We start from the raw sequence: 20,308 nt of genomic DNA, 5'->3' as shown, positions 1-20,308 counted from the left end.
TTATGTGGTATCAACATGATGGATGTCCAGCACATAATTCCTTGTGTGCACATTGTGTTCTAAACTGAAGGTATCCTGCCAGATGGATGGTCATGGAGGAACAGTTGCTTGGCCTGCTAGGACTCCTCATTTAAATCCTCTGGACTATTTTCTTTGGGGATGCATTAAAGATGTTGTCTATCATGATATTCCAACAACTCCAGAGGATATGCAGGAATGTATCGTGGTTGCTTGTAATTTTCTTCAGCGGGCAGCACTGGAAGCAGTAAATAATTCTTTCATTCAACGAGTGCACCAGTGTATCGGTGTCCAGTGACACCACTCTGAGCATCTTCTACTCCTGGGCAATGGTACAGGAGAGTCAAAGTCAATTTTGTATTATGATTTTACTTGGTTTTCATTTGTTTTCTGACAACTCCAGCAAGTGGACGAGTTTGTGATCCTGAGCTCAAAGTCAGTGTTGTGTTATGTAATTAATAACATTGTGTTCCAGTGAATGGTACACTGTGATACATTTTTGAATAGATCTTTAGCAGAGGTAATGAATTACCAAATAAAAAATACAGGGTACCATTTGAAAAAGTCATACCACTGTTCATATATTTGTAAAAAACAAAGCTACAGCAAAGGCAATCATGCTGACTGACGCCCCCCTGATGGCTAAAGAACATTTGCTTGAAACATTTTGTAATTTCCATCTGGACAAACAGTTATGTAGGGTGGTCAAGATAAATGGGACACCCTGTATAACACCTGTTTGATTGAATGCCCAATCATTTGTATGAGTTTTGTGGTTTGGTAGGTAAATGGGTAGGTGATTAACTACAAATCAAGGGGCTTTTAGTTTGAGTATACCTTGCTCTCAGAAGTTTATACTAGCACTCAATGCAAATAATATTTCTGACAAAGTTTGTATGAAGCACACATTGATATTGCTCTTCTAAGCAGTATGTACAGCTTCTATTAAACAACAGCTTTTACTACAGTGAATCTTGAAGTCATACTTAGCAGCTTTTTAAAATACAACTCTATATACATTCATAAACTTACAATGACATCAGACTCCATGCTTGGTTTAGTAAGCGCAAGTATGTCAGTGAAATGATGACAGCAAAATAACTTGGCACCAAATAACGTGGAATTTCTTTTAGAGGTGCCATGCTCTTCTCCAGCCACAGACCAAGTTCAATAGTGCCTGAGTACTGTTTGAGCCGATGAGAAATATAATCTGAAATTGGAATGTATTACTTTGAGTGACAGCACATTTCTTTGCACTCTAAGCATTTGACAATACTGAATAAAGGACTTACCTATCATCCAGTTTCCTTCCCGTAGATTGTTACAAAATGGATGTCCGAGATCATTGATTGGCGTTATATCACAAAGCAGTGACATAAATCCTGTTAAAATGAGGAAAAAAAGATGTCACAGAACTCAAAAAACAACATCATAAATAACAGAGCTGAGAAAGATATCAACTTAAAAGAGTAAGCAGATTTCATTTCAACTTGGATTTTTTTGTGTTAAGTTATTAAGAGCTGATTTTTAAACACAGAGAAAACAAAAGAAATGTATTAATCAGACTCTTAACAAATAATAAGGCAGGTTACTTTTTTATGGCATTTGTGTCAAGAATATATTACTCACTCAACATTGTATGGGAAAACAAGAGTTCTAACTCAACTATAGTTCATGCAGTACATCATTAAAAAGCATCTTCTTCCTTTTATAAAACAGCTTTTCAATACAGTTCCTCTGTAATCCCTGCGTAAAATTTGTAGGTTACCAAATGTTGTTGTTGTTGTTGTTATTGTTATTGTTATTATTATTATTATTATTATTATTATTATCATTATCATCATCATCATCATCATCATCATCAAGTATGAATTCCTACTAAACACAACATCCATATTTGTATATATATCTTTACAGAAAGATCTAATGAACAAAATTATAATATAAAACCAATGGTAAATGGCCTCTAAGACCATGATATACGTTCCTATGTTAAATGTTAATACTCATCAATATACAATATCTATTATATCTGAGTCCAGGAAGGTTTACAGTAACCAAAAGACTATTTCTTTTAGAAACCTCCTCAGACACAAGAACTAGAGTGATGCATGCTGTGCTTGTGACATGAATGAAAAACACAACACATTTATAAATAATGTTCCTAAGTTACTTGAAAACTATATCAATTAAAAGTAACCCAGATTAGACCAAACTCTACAACAAAAGCCATGGGTTACTAAAGAAATAAATGTATCTTGTAGAACAAAAAGGAGACATCTGTCCGTCAGAGAAAGCTCTGATGTTGTTGCTATCATTGATTACAAGGCATACTGCAAGTTGCTGCAGAAATTTATATAGACACTGAAGCAAATGTTTTATGAGACAAAAATAGTCACATCAGGTAATGAAATAAAGACAGTATGTGACACAGTGAACGAGGAGACTAGTAGAACATGAGGTGATGAGTAGCAGATAGCTTTAAGAGTAAATTATACATTGACAACAGGTGTATGCAGTGTTGCAAAACTTTTTAACAATCATTTCATAAGTGTAACTGAAAAGATGCGGTTGTCAGGCTCAGTGGAAGCTGTCATGGAATATCACAGGCTACCCATCATAAATAACTTAATAATATGAATATGGCCCTCACTACACCAGAAGTAGTAATGCCCACCACAAAATGATTGAAATAACAACAAAAGGTTTAGTGGTTATGATAAGACACTTAAAAACTTTATTAGTCTTCTTGTGAGTTTAGTAACACTTTAAGTTATTTGTGTAACTGGGTGCCTGTCCCTGGAACATTTCTTCACTGGCTGACATATGCTGTAATTAAGCTTTGGCATAAGAAATGAGATAAAGAAATACCATAAAACTACTGTCCAGTTTAACTATTTGCCAGCATTCTTGAAAATTTTAGGAAACGTAATATACAAGCACATACTTAATCATCTGACTAGGAATAACATATTGACAAAGTCACAGTTTGGATTTCTAAGGGATTCTGATACTGAGAAGGCTATTTTCACATACATCAAGAATGTATTTAATCCATTAGACAATAAATTAGAAGGTACTGGTATATTGTATTACCAGTCAAAGGTATTAAACACAATATCCTCTTAAATAAATGCAACATTATATCACACCAGAAAATGCTACAAAATGGTTCAAATTGTATCTCTCAGACAAGAATTATATAGTGTCAATAGGAAAGATTTCTGTATTAAGCTATCAGGCATCATCCAAATGGGATGTGGTGTAACACCAAGTTTTATTTCAGGACCCTTAATTTTTCTTATGTATATTACTGAACATTCATTAGTAGCAATAGCAGATGCCAATTTTGTTTTATTTGGAAATTATACAAATATTGCAACAAATGGAAAATCAAATATAGTGGTAGAAAGAATGGCTAATGTAATTTTCAAGGATATTAGTAAATCATTCCTAGCTAATTCTGGGCACCTAAACTTTGAAAACAAACATTACATGCCATTCAAAACTTGTAACAGGTTTCCTCCCAGCATATGTATGAAATACTGTGACAAGCAGATGGAAGAGGTTGACAGTCAATTTTTTTTTGCAATTAAAAATTGATAATAAATTCATCTGGGAGCAGCATACAACAATCACATTACTGCCGAAAAACTCAAATAAATCTTTACTCGCAAAATGGATGTTGTCAGATTCAGTGGTGTAAACATAAAAAAGCTAGCATATTTTGCATACTTTTGTTCTGTAATGTCAAAAGCGATCATTTTTTGTGGTAAATCAGTAAGACAACATAATTATTTGAGTCAAAAAGCATGGTGTGTGAACTCAGGAACATGTAACTGAGGCATGTTCAAGAAACAGAATTCTAACAACTTCTAGAAAGTATATTCATTCATTAAAGGAATTTATCATCAGTAAAATATCTCACTTCCAAACCAATACTTCATTTTAAAGGGATTTAGTGGTAGCCAACTCCTTATATTCCACAGATGAAGTTTTTGGTAGAATCAACTCATTTTGTAACTCTTATGTAAAAAAGTGTTGTAAACTAATATCTGTTTCATCATGCTTGGCTACAGTAGCAAAAAATGGCTCTGAGCACTATGGGACTCAACATCTTAGGTCATAAGTCCCCTAGAACTTAGAACTACTTAAACCTAACTAACCTAAGGACATCACACACACCCATGCCCGAGGCAGGATTCGAACCTGCGACCGTAGCAGTCCCGCGGTTCCGGACTGCAGCGCCAGAACCGCTAGACCACCGCGGCCGGCGGCTACAGTAGCCTAATCAGTGCCTTGTGCTCCTCAGTATTTATACATTTAAATGTTTGTAACAAATTTGATATTCCCTATTAAATGAAAATATGTTTCAGATATTTGACTTATTCCACATACATGAGGACCATCATCTGAATACCCTGTAGATATTGAGCAACACACATCTCTGAGTCTCAGTTGACTGAAAATGACAAGTCATGAATAACCTTAAAGAGTTCAACAGAGTCAATGAGTATTTGTTGTTTGCTATTTACTATATCCAATCCACAGTATAAATACCACTTCCTCACTTGTCACTGGTTTTCAACAGGTAACATGTATCAATGTATCACTGTTTGTTCATTTCATGAGTGAATGGGTGTCACAAACAAAAAGCTACTCTCTCCAACTGGGCACACTGGCTGCACAGAAGTGTCTCTCTGAAGGAAATTTGGCTAGTTCTCATCCTTTTTGATGAACATATCTGCTCAAAGCCTCATCTCGTTATCTATCCTCATTTGGTGATTTACATTGAAAACTGAAATCTTTGTTATTTGGAAGATAAATACATTAAAATCTATATTTAGACTACAATGTAACAACTTAAATGTGCATTACCTTGCAAACCACAGTAAACCAAAGAACCAAAACCTGGGATGTTATACACTCCAATTCCTTTCCCATGATCCAGTTCCTCACTATCAGAGCGGTACAATGCTTCATTTAAATCAGAAAGACTTAGTGATGATACAATATTGCTCAGTTCAGTTGCTAGATCATGAGAGCTTGCATCTTGCTGAGGTAGCCTGCTCAGCCATACAAAATTTCGCAATTTTTTAATGGCTTCTGCTGCCTTGTTATGAAGTGAAACCCTGTAACATATTAATTTATTTTGATGTGAAATTAGTTAGTTACTTGTTTCCAGAAAATAGTAGAGAAATGACTCTGATACAGATCATGCTACATTTTACAGATGGTAAACAAGAAACTAAAATTCATGTACATTTGTGGGTTGATCATTTATTGTAAGATATGTGATGAATGCCAAGCAGCAACATTAGATATTAATACTGAGACATTACATTACAATTCACAGTGACTGATTTCCATCACGGACACCTAATTAAGTGTTACTGAATAACTATCTGATAGTAGCAGTACCTATTACATTCAGAAGTTCTTGTGCTTTTCAATGTCTAATGCAATGGCAGCCCAGTTGGCTATTACAGTTTCTGTATTTATACTGTGCCTAGTAAGGCATATAGGATTACTTCTCTACTTGGGAACTTGTTCTTTCTGCATGCACCATGGACCAGTCACTTCAGATGACAATGATGACAAACAATTTTTTCTATGTTTCATCTCAGTCAATAGCAACAAGTTTGACATTCTCCAAACTTTCAGTGCAATTCATTACACATTTTTCACAACACCTCAGCTAGATGGTGCTCATCAGACATTCTCTCCTATACTTGGTGTACTAATGTGCAATTATCATTTTAATATGACCATGTCACCACATATGTGACCCATCAACTGCTATTATTATTGCACCACATGCAACGAACATAAGAATTCCTCTTCAAACTCTGTGGTATTGCCACACTACTGGAAACGTCTAACAGCTTTCCCTGATGCACCACCTTGCTCGCAGGACTCCAGTCAGCAGTGCCATATTTTATCACTTGTGACACACAATCTGAACACTTGGCCCAGCGCTTCTGTGCACAGGAACTTTCAGGTGATATCCATGACCAGAACTTCTTACCACAGTGCTTTCACACACAGGGTCATTGTTTTACTTCAGCCTCCAGTTGTTGAGTGTTTTTTTCTCACAGTGCCTAAAACATGCACAGCTTTTCCAAATTTCTTTCCAGTGCCTCAAACACACATACTTTGCCTGAATCCTTTCCAGTGTCTAATCCACACACATTTCTTCCAAATTTCTTTCTAGTAATGAATTCATGCACACATTTTTGAATTTCTCTTCCTGTGCCTAATAAATGCATATTTTTACTGATTTTCCTTCTGGTGTCAAATTTACACACAAGTTCTCCTTTCTGCTCCTGACACACATTTTCAGGGCCACAGCACTCCTGCAGCACAAGTCACTTTTGTGTTCATCCACATGCAATGCAATCACCTATGAAGCTCCTGGCCTTATGGTTGTCTTTCCTCATTCTACACAGACTTTGATTATACATTCCAGTACCATGTCTTCTGGCTCTACAACAGCCATTCCAATGGGCTGTTTGTTTCAGATGTACATTCTTTTGGTTTCTGAACAGGTGCAGCCCTTTCCGCAGCAGCTCCCAACTACTGGGGTCCTGGACACTGCCCTTGATTGCTGCTGTTGATTCCCCTGGATCCCTTGTCGTGGTGGTGGTTGGTTTTATTTTTCTTGTGGGAAGGAAAATAGTGCTAGTCATCTCGACTCAAAGTAGCTGCAATGGTCACCCATCTCTTTTCCACCAGGAGCGAAGGGGGAGAGGGAAGGGATGTTGTATCCTACACACAGTCCATGAGCAATACAGATCATTGCTGCGAGTTGCCAAATCATGAGCCTGCTGGTGCTGCATTTTCCAGATATCAACATTAGTAATACAGGCCTGCCAACGCAATGTCATCAAGGAACAAACACAACAGTCCAGGACAACAACAACAACAACAACAACAACAACGATGGGTTGTTCTCATAGAAAACTATGGCCCAGCCACCACTGCGACCAGTGGCACACATGTCCCTGACACGCAACATGTTCATTGCCAATAGAAGGTGAGAGAATCATGGCACTACTGACATTAGCCAGGCCACATGCCTGCAAGTAATTTGCACCATGTGCATTCACTGCTATAGTACAAATATGCTGATGCACAGCCACAGTGAGCCAGCTGGGTCTGAGCCACTGGACCAGGATCATTACATCATATGACTATGGGCTGAGGTCCAGCTGCCATTCCAGAAACACTTTGCCTGCACCATCCCCCAGAGCAGGCAGCTGGCCAACCACATGCCTTTGCCTTAGTCCATGGTAGCTGAGGACTCTGAGCTTTGGAACTGGAATAGAACTATCATCAAATTTATCAGTTGTGTATGCCAGACAGCAGTTGATGCTGTGGCCCATTTGCACATAGACATTGGATTATGACTCAAAGTGATTGTATCGTTAATGCCAGATAGCAGTCCAGCCTGTGGCCTGTTCACACTGAGACATTACACTACAACTACAAGTGATTGTGTTTCCATCTGGGACACCTAATAGAATGTCATCGGATAATTATCTGCCATTAGGAATGCTTGCTACTTTTAGTAGTTCTTGTTGTGCTTTTCAATGTCTAATGGAATGCCAAGCCCAGCTGTCTATTGCTGTGTCTGTATTTATACTATGCCTAATAAAGCATATAGTATGAAATGAACTATAATGAGCTGCTGGTGGACTATCATTACAATACATTTCACACAATTTGTAGCTCCAGACCTTCATACAAAAGAAATATTCAAAGCAATAGTGTTACTTGTCTGCTTGGGAGTTCTTTCTTTCTACGTGCATTATGTCCAGTCACTTGACAAACAATGCATAAAGCTTTAGTTGCAGAACAAGTATGTGATTTGACCAGTTTAGTTTGCTATCAGTGCATAATCCCAGGTATTCTGAGAGACACTCTATCTAGCCACTGGTCATATAAAATTTCTTCCAATTCCTCATCTTTGGAGGTTGTGTGAAACTTCATAAAGTTTATTTTACTGCAATTAACAGAAATACTATTTCTATGAAATCAGTTCACAGTATGCCTAAAAACCTTATTAGCTGATGCCTTCAGTTTGTCTAATGAATTATCCATAAGTACCATAGTGGCATCAGCAAAGGTGGTGAATTTACAATATTCTGTACAGAGAAGTAGACCATTAATAAAAATAACAAAATTAGGGGGATCAGAACTGAGCCCTCAGGCACTCCACTTGTGATGATATCCCATTCTGGTGATGTTGAGACACCTTATCAACTACCAAATACAACTTATTGCTTTCTGTTTAGAAGACTGAAGTGTCTAACTTCAATAGCAGTGTCCATGCAGTTGTACGTACTTGATAGCACTGGATAAGCTTTCTCAATTTCTGCTGTGTATAGCATTCATTCTTACATTAACATTCATTATCTCAGATAAAATAGTGAAAAATAAGTCACAACATTTCTAAAATGAAGATACAGTTTTGTAACAAAGGTGAAGTATTTTATTAGAACAACTGGAAAAAAATCCACTTACTTGATTGCAACCACTGATCCAGGTTGAAAATTTTTGAAATTTATCTGTGTGACATTTGGATCACCAGAATCTCCAATTTGAAGCATTTGAGACTCACTCAATGGAATATGTTCCTTCAGTTCTACTTCATAATCCTGTAGGCCATTTATTCTCTTTTCATCTTTCACAAAGTTATCGTATTTCTGAAATCTGCCCCCTCCAGACCTACAGGAGAGAAATGTGTTAATAGTATTATTTTTTGACAAATCTAATTTTAATCATGTCACTCAGATATATGTAATGAAAATGTAATCATTAACTACCTTCCCTGCTTGAATTTTGATGCAGAAAATTTATTATAGAATTAGCATTAAACACAGATAATCTGGGATAGGATTTACTTACTTTGCATTCTTGTGGAAAAGTGATGCTTCCAAAATGACCTCATCGACAGTGCCTTCTACTCTCAATGGTTTTACAAACCCACGACTGAAATATGTGTCTGGATGCCGGAACGCTGTGTGTGCCACCAAAACCACAGACTGATGGGTAGCAGGACAGTGCCGAGTAACAGCAACGATGTCAGCATCCATTTGATCAACAAATACCTGGAATATAGGTTAAAATAATGCTATTAAATATCTGAAATATACTAAAGCCCTAAGAACAATAGGGGAATAAAAGTTGGATACATCAAGGAGGTTCAAATGGTGGGTTTTTATGTTATATATTTTTGTTTACAGCTCCATTTCAGTGGGAATAGTCCTTCTTTGTACAAATAAGGTTACTTTGAGATAATACTCTGTTTTTACTATACTTTTTAGGGTAATGAAATATTTTTAAGTATTTAGTGTTTTCATTCTGCAAAAATCCATCTAGTATAAATACACACTTAAATTTGACTTGGGTGAAAATTTGTAGGGAGGTGTCTAACATGTTTGCCTGATACATTCCAGAGAAAATATTTGTTTCAGTAATTATATTTCCTTTTTTTTTTTTTTTTTTTTTTTTTGTATGCCATTCTACAGGAGGGCAGAGGGGAAGTACACAAATACAACACTTTGTACTTTTCTAGTGGATTTGAAAATTGTCTCCCCTGGATTAAGAATGTTCTGCTCCCATTTACCAATCTGGTACAAAAGCTGGAAAGGCTTCTGAGGTCTCCCATCCTATGGTACTTCATGTGACTTACCAGGTTTGCACACTGAAAACACCAAGTGTAAAGGAATATTAGCTAGTATAAGCGTCTCTACATTCGTTGTTTCTTCACTTACTCTTTACAGATTGGAGTTTTTTTAATATTGTCTTTCAAAATTTCACAAAAGCAGTAATCCTTAATATCAACCTATACAATACTATACAGTCACCTAGTCATAGCTGCAGGTTGCTTATCTAATGACTTCTAGGAGCAACAAAAATTTGATTTTCAGTATTTCATATAATTATTGAGCACACTGAAAAATTTAAAATGCTGTCATAATCTACTAAGTAAGATGTATAGTCTTACATTAAAGATGTAACACAATAAATCAAGTATTAAAGTTAGAAACTGTGTATACATCTTGAAGCAGCATAACTCACAGTGTGCAAATTATCCACATTATATTCATCCAGTATTTGAAAATAAGTGCACTTAGTGATTTCCAACAAACTTTACACATCTTTTCAAAACTTTTTCTCCCTGGCAACCCACATAATTAATGAAAGGAAAAAGAACTTTGTAATTCAGGTACCCACAGACATTAAACTTAATACTGAATGGAAGTAAAATGAATCAGAAGACAGCTGTAATTGGTGATTGCTTTATCATCACAACCAGTTTTGCTACATTAAAACAGCATTCTAATGTGGAAACAGCATCACATTAGCACACCAAGACACCCCCAATGTTTATAGTCAAAAATCAAACCCCCCGAAGTGGGGAAGTCATCAAAATAAATAAAACAGGACTTTGGGGCAAATAGTGTGGTGGTGCACCTGAGTAGTTTGAGGCTGATTGGTTTGGAGAGTAAAGGCACCAAACTACAGGGTCATCAGTCCCTAGTCTGAGGGAAGAACAATTGCCAGTAAATCTCTGTGTGGGTTCCAGTCTCTCTAATTTACACTGAAGTTCAATTCTTTAAAAAACTGGGGGTTCAAATGGCTCTGAGCACTATGGGACTTAACGTCTGAGGTTATAAGTCCCCTAGAACTTAGAACTACTTAAACCTAACTAACCTAAGGACATCACACACATCCATGCCCGAGGCAGGATTCGAACCTACAACCGTAGTGGTTGCACGGTTCCGGACTGTAGCGCCTAGAACCGCTCGGCCACTCCGGCTGGCAAAACTGGGGGTGGAGGGGTTACTAATTAAACATATTCTACAAAAATGAGAGGGCCATAGATGCTTAGCAGGTGTTTTTTCATGAGTAATGTCACACTTTAGTCATTAATTGTTGCAGACAGTGATGATGACGACATAGGTTTAGTTACAATTGGCAAACTGAATGTCAAAGAAAGTGGTAAAGGAAAGTAAAAAGTGATTTCAACTTGAATAAGACTTACAGCATAATTCTAATTTGCTGTTCTGACATCAAATGCGCAATGTGTGCTCTTCTCTTTTAGGGGAAAGAATATGTTCTGAGAGTGGCAGATTGACTAATTAGAAAATACGGCAATACGTATGATTTATGCAGGTGTATATTTCAAGCACAGTATTGCATGAAAGTGTAAATTGAACTGTGCAATAAATGGAGAACAGGAAACTAGAAGAAATCAAAATGCGAATCCATGAAAGGAAAACAGGTAGAAAAGCTCATATCACTACATTTTTGTTGGGTTTATTTAGCCTACTGCTAAGATACTCATTAAACGTACAGTATTCCCATTACATTAAACACTCATCTCTTCATTCATTGACAATCTGCAGCCCATTCCATTATTACAATAGTGATTAGCATTAGGTACAATCACCATATAAGTTAGTTGGTTACAAATATAGTAATTGAAGGAATAAATGCAAGAATAATGTAGCTCAATTTCAACTAATACTGCAAGAATTTCAGAAAACTTTTTGTAAACTGGAGAAAAAAGTAATTTCAGAATATGATTTTTCTTAAAAATGTTAAATGATGTTTTCTTGACAGCTCAGTTCTTTGTTCTTCAGCAGTTCTCCCATTTATAATTATAAAATTTTGTTGCAGGACATTGGTAACTGAGCATCATGAAATCAGATAATAAACCACTTCAGTTGTAAATAGATTTATTGGTTCAATCACAATCAGTTTTGGATGATTATAAGTCCATGTCCCGGTGAACAAGAGCGCAATAGGAAAATGGAGAAACTATAACAAGAGACCATATATCACCTAACACTTGGCTAGTGGAAACTCACTGCCCAACTGTAAATATGATGATGATTTGGTTGGATTAGCCAGAATTAAACACGGGTTCCACACCAGGTAATCAACAAAATTAACCAAAAGAAACAGGCAGTCAAAGGAATAAGAAAAGAAGAAAAACTAAGAGAATATCAATTAACAATGGAAAAAAACCTTACACAAAGAGATTTGTGGCCACTGCACATTAGACACCAGGGCGTGGACTGGTGACAGCCACACATGGATCCAACATACAGTACGAAGTGGTGGTAGGAGGAGGCCCAGCACGAAAATTGGTGACTGTTGTATTTCAACGGGACATAAAGCCATCTAGTGGTGAACAGCATCAGAGCTGACTAACCTGATCATTAACAATGGTGGATGCATAATATGTAACTTATTAAAACTGGGTTAGATGTACATTGTAGAAGTATTAAAAAATGAAAAAAAATTATATGCTTGGGCATAAATAGTGAGTGTGACCAACCATATGTTAAAAATGGCAGAAAGGTAAAATTCAAATATAAAAAAGCCACAAATGGGCCAATAGTGGCAAGTCACATAAATATAAAAATTATCATGACAACTGAGTATCCACAGGGTGAAATAGCACCAGTTGGTGACTAAAATTAAAGTGATATGCAGAAAATTACAGTTCCTTTGAGAGAGAAATTTGAGAGGAATATTGGGGAGGTCGGAGTACTATTTCAGAAAAAGATAATTATTTGGAGGTTACATGAGCCTCAGCATGGTTTGCTTGTTAGGGTTGTTGAAGGGTTCTTGTTTAAGCTGTGTATAATTTCTATTTTCTAATAAATTAAGGATGCAGCCTTTGTTGTGTTGATGAAGGATACTCAACTTGGTATTTATGTCACCAACAGTGTGTCTTCCGACTTTCAAATGACTGAACTTAGAATTATTAATGTCATTATGTTCCTTGAATCAGATGTTAAAAAAGTGTCCTGTCTGCTCAATATAGAGGCACTAGCAATCATTGCACCTGATTTTATAAATGCCTGAGCCCATGTGGCAGCTGTGGATCCTAGCTTCATGGTGCCTTTTCTGGAGATCAATTCTGTTTGGTATAAAAATGACACTGTGGCTCCATCTTTTTTGAGCCATTGGCCAACCTTACCTGAAATAGTGCCAAAATAGTGTACTTTACTGCATGAATTACATGGAATGTCCTCATTGATGGGTGTCAGGGCAATCCCATGATGAATACTATGAAGTCCTTCACTGGATAAGGGTGTCCACAGCTGAATTAGGTAGCCGTTAGAACTCACAATATACCTGATAATTTCAAGCTCATTTATATATTCTTGTTCACTGAGGGTTACTTAGGTAGAAAGGTGCACCATTACACTCAATGCAGCCATCTTATATTTCTGTGGGTGATTTGATAAGCTGTGAATGATACTGTCAGTTGTGGTCTCTTTGCTAAAAATTTGATGTTAATCTTATCGTTTTGTGAAATGATTTTTAAATCTAAAAATGGCAATGTAAAATTGATTATTAGGGTGCACTATGTTAAGATATTGATAAAACTGCTATACTTGACCTTTAGTACCACTGTAGAGAAGTAAGACATCATTGACATAATGTTTACAGCAAACAACATTCTGAACATAATGGGGGAAAGGTTGGAAGAACTGGTATTCAATGTAGGTGACAAATATTGACAATAATCCTAGCTAAGAGAGATCCCATGACTAGTGCACTAGCTATTTGTAGACAACATTACCAAATTTAAAGTAACTGTGGTCTAGAACCATCTTTAGGAGAGTGAGAAATTCATTCACTGCTTCGAAATCTAAGTTAGCATGTTACCTTATATTGGATTCTACAATCGGGATTACTTCTTTAGTTGGGATGTTTGTATATATGTTGGTGACATCCAAGCTAAGTAAGTGTCATGGGTGATTGTGGTCTGATTTAAAAGTTTGATGAGTTTGTCCCTCTTTTTCACAGTATCAGAGGTTGGAAAATAAAAATGCCTGCTCAGAAAACTATTTAGCTCTTTAGCTAAAAGATAATCAGAAGAATCAGATGCATTACCAAATGGTCTCAGAGGGGAACCACTGTTATATACGGATCTTAAGTGTGCCATGCAAGGCGTGTGTTCTAGGCTTCATAGGCAAAAGGGTACTTTTTTTTGTTTCAGCGACAAATTAGCAGTAGGATTGAAAGGGCAGATGAGTACATTATTGGAAGATAAAAATTCTTGTGCTTTTTGAATGTAGTCAGTTTCATGTAAGATAACAGAGGTATGGCCCATGTCCACATGTATGATGAGGGCTTGGTTAAGCTGAAGTTTTTTATTAATGCTACACTAAGTGCCTTGATCTTTTTTGAGAAACAGTGACATTAGGGGCCCTATGAAATCCTGATCCTGCCCATTCTGTTTTTTTTTTTTAATTCATTGGTAACAGTCTCATTAAGTTTAAGAGTAATATGATTTTTAGTAGAGGTTTCGCATGCAGCTTGGTCTAAAAAAATGCTGTACTGGTGTTATAAGACAGAGCTTTGTTTAGTAAGCCCATTGTATCATTATTAAAACCAATATTAATGCAGTTTTCAACCTTTTTATGGAACCAGAAGTTGCATTTTACGGTTTCTACAGGTCACGCTGAGCCTCTCAAGCTTCGTCTTGTGAGATAGCATAATATCATTTGTTTAAAAATTAATAGTATGTATAATATGCATGTATCAATGGTCAAAATTAAAAGAACTAAGTTCTTTAGGCAATCCCAAATGAGTAATGTGAGTTTCCTTATTTAAAAAGTCTTTCTTAGAATATAACACACTGATTTCTTTTTAGATATCTTTCTTCATCAGTTGATGTACGTAACATGGTGAACTAATGTAGGTTCTATTGAACAATCACTTGATAAAATTCAGAATGACATTTTACTTAAGACAAATCTTGTTAAAAGCCATCGCAGATTATGTCAGAAACCTGTAGTTCTTCCTAGATGCTCAGCATGGCATTTTTTATACCAAACAGAATTGGTTCTCAGTATAGGCACCATGAAGCTAGGATCACAGCCACCACATGGGCTCAGGCATATATCAAATTAAGTGCAAGGAGTGCCAACATCTCTAAATTGAGCACATGGGGCATTCTTTTAAAATCCAATTCAAGGAACATCAGGACTTGAATAATTCTAATTCCAGTTTGTTCAATCATTTGAAAGTCAATAGGCACACCTTTGCTGACATAAATAACATTTTGAGTATCCTTCATCATCATCAGAAAGGCCATGTCCTTAATTAATTAGAGGAAATAGGAATTATTTACAACTTAACCAAGAACCCTTCAACAACCCTAAATGAGCAAACCATGCTGAAGCACATGTACCTTCTAAACAATTATACTTTTTTGGAATAGCACTCAAACCTTGCCAATATTCCTCTCAAACTTCTCTCTCAAAGGACTTGTAATTTTCTTTACATCCTTTTAATTTTATTCCCCAACCGATACCGTTTCACCTTGGAGATACTCAGTTGACATGGTATTTAGTTTATTTGTGTCCAACTAGCCACTAATGGTCCATTTCTGGATTTTCTAAATTTAAATTTTATCTTCACATCATTTATAATTGATGATTGGGCACTCCCACAATTTATGCTGAAGCACATAATTTATTTATTTGTTTAAGTACTTTGACAATGTACATCTAACCACTTTTAATTAGTTACATATGTATCCACCTTGTTAATGATCACACTATTCAGTTCTGCTGCTGTTCACTGCTTGATGGCTTTACTTTCCCTAACATTATGAAGGGCGCTAGTTTTCATGCGCAGCTTCCTTCTACCACCACCTCAAACTGGATCTCAGCTTCACGTGTGACTTTCACCATCCTACAGCCTGGTGTCCAGTGTGTGGCGGCCAAGTGTCACATGGTGTAAGTTCTCTTATGTTGTCCATTGATATTCTCTTGTTTTCTTTCCTTTTCTTCTTTCTTTGACTACCTATTTCTTTAGGTAATTTTCTTGATTATCTGGTGTGAAACCCATGTTTCACTCTGACTAACCTGACCATATGAACTTCATATTTACATCTGGGCAGTGAATTCTCACTATTATGAAAACTTAACAAGTGCTAGGTGGTATACAACTTTTCATTATAGTTTCTTCATTTTCCTACCATTGTCTTGCTCAACTGAAGATGGGCTTATAATCACCCAAAACTGGTCTTAATTGAACGAATAAATCCATTTGCAACTTGTGCTACTTATTATCTGATTCTATTTATAATTAATTACATTTCTCCTGGTTCTTGCATCAAAGTTTCATAATATTTGGATGTGTAGGTCTTGTCACAAAATAAAACATCAGTTTCTGCTAATACAATTGCTAATAACTTACACTAACAGTTACAAGAAACAATATGTCTCTTGGCATGATGTCTATTCATACCATTATTTATGTAGTACTCTAGGCATTCTAGGAATTTTTAAGGAGAGAAGTGAAACTTCTTGTATATGTGTACAGGTACAAGTAAAGAACTTACATTGAACATACATTATGGGAACATGTGACTGTAGCCATAAGTTATCATGTTTAGGAGGAAATGTTTAAAGACTAAATTTACCTGGTTAAAGCCAGACATTCCCAAATCAAAATGTAATTTGTTCAAAGCCTTTTTAGCTGAAATAATGCCTGAGCGAATTCCAACACCTTCTGATGCATCATCATCTTCAGTCCAAGCAGCATACTGTCTGAATTCATCAACTACATGAATCTGGAAAATGCATAAAATATTGGAAAACATATTTTTATAATGAAAGAATTGGTACTATTGAACATCAAATCTACAAGCATCAATAGTAAGCCTAAAGCACAAGATGAAATATATTGAAACTCATATCAAAAATATCAACTGTGAGGATCATCCTCAATTTCCATTGACAAGGCTCACCAGACAAAGTTAGAGAAACTTTTGTCACTTAAGTTTGTCCATTTCTAAGTTCATTTGTCATCTAAGGCTTTACTTCCCTTTTCTTTCAATGATAATTGTTTATTGTATGTTGTTACCTATATCTGATTTTCTTGTACTTGCTTTTCACATTTGTATAACATAAAATAATTTGACATAATGAGAAATATGTAGTTTGCTGATTCAAAAAACTTACATGATGTGGAACCAGTTCATCATAACCTCTGTTGCTACCAGATGCACAGCACGCCATTGACACAAGAGCAGTACTTGGAAGCAAATCAAACACAGATCTTTTGTCAATGGGACTAGGGTTATCATGTGTTAAATCTAAAAACAAAGCATGTGCTACTGATGGAACAAGTGGTCGAAGTGATGGTTGGTGGAAAGCACCTACAGGTTCTCCACCATATCGGTACACAAGTCGTCCCTCCTCATGAGAGTCCCAAGCTGACATTGCCTCTGCAAAAAGAAAAAAAAAAAACTTAGGTTTCTAAGATCTGTCTGCAGATTAAAACAGCACAAAAATAAGTAAAATGCATAATACATTGATGGTAGTGCATGTCGTATTTAAAATATACAGGTTTAAAATAATAGTTAATACACCACTAGAAAAAAAATATCATCACCGAAACTCGGTTGTACAAGATAAATGAAAGTTGGTAGGCATATTTCTACAACTTAAAGATGATGTCTATTCAGATCTCTGAGCAGTCACATGAGAGTGACACAAGTAATGCCACTACGAGGGTGCAAACCAGGTTTGCTATAAATACATACTGTACCAGCCATGAGTGTTAGTTACCTTTGAGATTAGACATAGTGACTTGATAGTCAGGAATGCTTTTAAGACAAAGAAGATGCAATTATCAACAGCTCACCGAGTTTTAGTGAGGATGTGGAATACAGCTATGAGAAGCTTGATGTTCTTTCTGCAACATTGCAGAAAGACTTGGCAGGAATGTAGCCACTGTAGTGATGGTCATGGGAAGGTAGATCACAAGAAGACTGGGATCTGGATGGCCATGTGGCACTACCAAGAGGGAAGACTGGCATGTTTGATGTATGGTTGTGGTGCATTGTACTGTGGCTGTGGCAGCAATTTGAGCAGAAGTTGGTACCACAATGACACAATGAACTGTTACAACTAGTTACTTCAAGGACAGCTCTGAGCCAGATGCACTGTAGCGTGCATTCCACTCAAATCCAAACCACAACCATTTGCAACTTCTGTGGTATCAAGTAAGAGCTCATTCGAGGGCTGAGTGGAGGACTGTTGTATTTTCTGATGAAGGCCGGTTCTGCCTCTGTGTCAGTGATGGCCATGTGTGGGTTACAAGGAGGCCAGGGGAGTGCCTGCAACCAACCCATCTGTGGCCTAGATACACTGGACCTACACCTCAAGTTATAGTATGGCGTGCAGTTTCATGTAACAGCAGGACCACTCATGTGGTTATCCCATGCACCCTGACTGCAAATTGGTATGTCAGTCTGGTGATTTTTACCTGTTGTGCTGTCATTCACAACAGTATTCCATTGGGAGGGGAGGGTGTGTGTGTGTGTGTGTGTGTGTGTGTGTGTGTGTGTGTGTGTGTGTGTGTGTGTGCATGTTTTCCAATAGGATAATGCTTGCCTACATACTGTGCATGCTCTACAGGGCGCTAACATGTTGCCTTGGCCTGCTCAGTCACCACATCTGCCTCCTATCGATCACGTACAGGACATCATCAGATGACAATTTCATCATCATCCACAATCAGCATTAACCAGCTCTGTATTGAGAAATCAAGTGCAACAGGCATGGAACTGCATTCTTTAAACTGACACAGGATACAATGAATGTATCTTTGCATGCCTGCAGCCAATACTATTGTCAGATAAACTGGTCATTAATGTACCAGCATTTCACATTTGCAATGACTTTTCTCATGCTTACCTGTCAACGTGCAGTGTTAATTACTTAAATATGTTACCTAGACAAATGTATTTCCAAAATTACATTACTCTATGTTAATTATTTCTTGGTGCTGAGAGTTTTTTTTGTCAGTGTATATTTACAGATAATGATAATTTAAGTTATTTTAACACTATAATAAATTCCTGATAAATATACTTTTACAGAACATAAAGAAAACTGGGTTCAAGTCTCCAAAAAGAAAATCATGAGAATTACAATAACACCAAACATTTGGAAGATAAGTATATGACACAAAATGGAAGTACAAAGTAATCATAATAGACTGTGACAAGAAGAGAAGCAGGGGAAGAAAGGACTAGATGAGCTTTTATGTGTTATTACTGTAGATAACACAGTGTAAATGAGATGGAAGAAAGTAATACTCTCCTTTTCAGTCTGAAATCTGCTGACAAATTAAAACTGTGTAGTGGACTGGGGCACAAATGTGGTCCTTTGCCTAAAGGACAGAAGTGGTACATATATGTAACCTATCACGAAATTTCAGGCAATGTACATCTGCTGCACAGTGAAAGTTTTGACATATTGATCATCTATCTTCCCCTTTTTTGACAAAAAAGAACCAAGCATAGCTCTGGGTACATTTTTGGTAACATAAGTTTACTTATGCTACATCTGAATAAAAGATATCTGTATACAGCTCAAGTCTTATTGTAATACTGTCAATATAATAACAGAAGACAATCTGAGCAGCCATCTTGGGTTGTTTGCAGATGATGCTGTCATTTATTGACTAATAAAGTCATCAGAAGAGCAATACAAATTGCAAAATGATTTAGAAAAGGTATCTGAATGGTGCAAAAATTGGCAGTTGACCCTAAATAACGAAAAGTGTGAGGTCATCTACATAAGTGCTAAAAGGAATTCATTAAACTTTGGTTACATGATAAATCAGTCTAATCTAAAAGCCATAAATTCAACTAAATACCTAGGTATTATAATTACAAACAACTTAATTGGGAGGAACACATAGAGAATGTTGTGGGGAAGGCTAACCAAAGACTGCATTTTGTTGGCAGGACACTTGGAAAATGTAACAGATCTACTATAGGGAGAAATGACAACAATGATAAAATAAGGGAAATCAGAGCTCGTACGGAAAGATATAGGTGTTGTTCTCTCCATGCGCTATATGAGATTTGAATAATAGAGAATTGTGAAGGTGGTTCGATGAACCCTCTGCCAGGCACTTAAATGTGATTTGCAGAGTATCAATGTAGATGTAGATGTAGGAAAGACCTTGGTGGAATATAGTTACTAGAAAGAAGTAAAGGTAGGAACTCATAACTGAGGTGTTAAATGGTTAGTAGGCACATAAACAAGACTGAAAACATTGCTAAGCCTTTGGACAATGATGTTCTTCAGAGCTACCTAGTACAGAATACATATATACACTCATACATGGCTACCTTTTCCAGGTTGACTACTTAGCACTGGTTCTGCGGCTTGATTTCGGTGAGGGTTTGTTTCTCGTGGAGTGAGCGAGGGGACAAAAGAGACAG

The 20,308-nt window shown here is 36.6% G+C and overlaps 1 protein-coding gene across 4 annotated transcripts in view; it reads right to left on the bottom strand.

Moving 5' to 3' along the window:
* LOC126185023 (glycogen debranching enzyme) overlaps window positions 1-20,308 on the bottom strand; it is a 192,078-nt gene that overhangs the window by 45,581 nt on the left and 126,189 nt on the right. For all 4 annotated transcript variants that reach the window (XM_049927749.1, XM_049927752.1, XM_049927748.1 and 1 more), the window contains exons 12-18: window positions 17,028-17,293; window positions 16,487-16,636; window positions 8,929-9,131; window positions 8,545-8,748; window positions 4,897-5,150; window positions 1,311-1,400; window positions 1,051-1,228 (exon numbers count right to left, since the gene is read on the bottom strand). In XM_049927749.1, coding sequence (XP_049783706.1) covers window positions 1,051-1,228; window positions 1,311-1,400; window positions 4,897-5,150; window positions 8,545-8,748; window positions 8,929-9,131; window positions 16,487-16,636; window positions 17,028-17,293 — 1,345 coding nt within the window. The remainder of the gene's footprint in view (window positions 1-1,050; window positions 1,229-1,310; window positions 1,401-4,896; window positions 5,151-8,544; window positions 8,749-8,928; window positions 9,132-16,486; window positions 16,637-17,027; window positions 17,294-20,308) is intronic.

This window comes from Schistocerca cancellata, chromosome 4 (genome assembly GCF_023864275.1).
Source record: "Schistocerca cancellata isolate TAMUIC-IGC-003103 chromosome 4, iqSchCanc2.1, whole genome shotgun sequence".
Classification (NCBI taxonomy): domain Eukaryota; kingdom Metazoa; phylum Arthropoda; class Insecta; order Orthoptera; family Acrididae; genus Schistocerca; species Schistocerca cancellata.
This window is presented reverse-complemented; position numbering and strand designations above follow the sequence as displayed.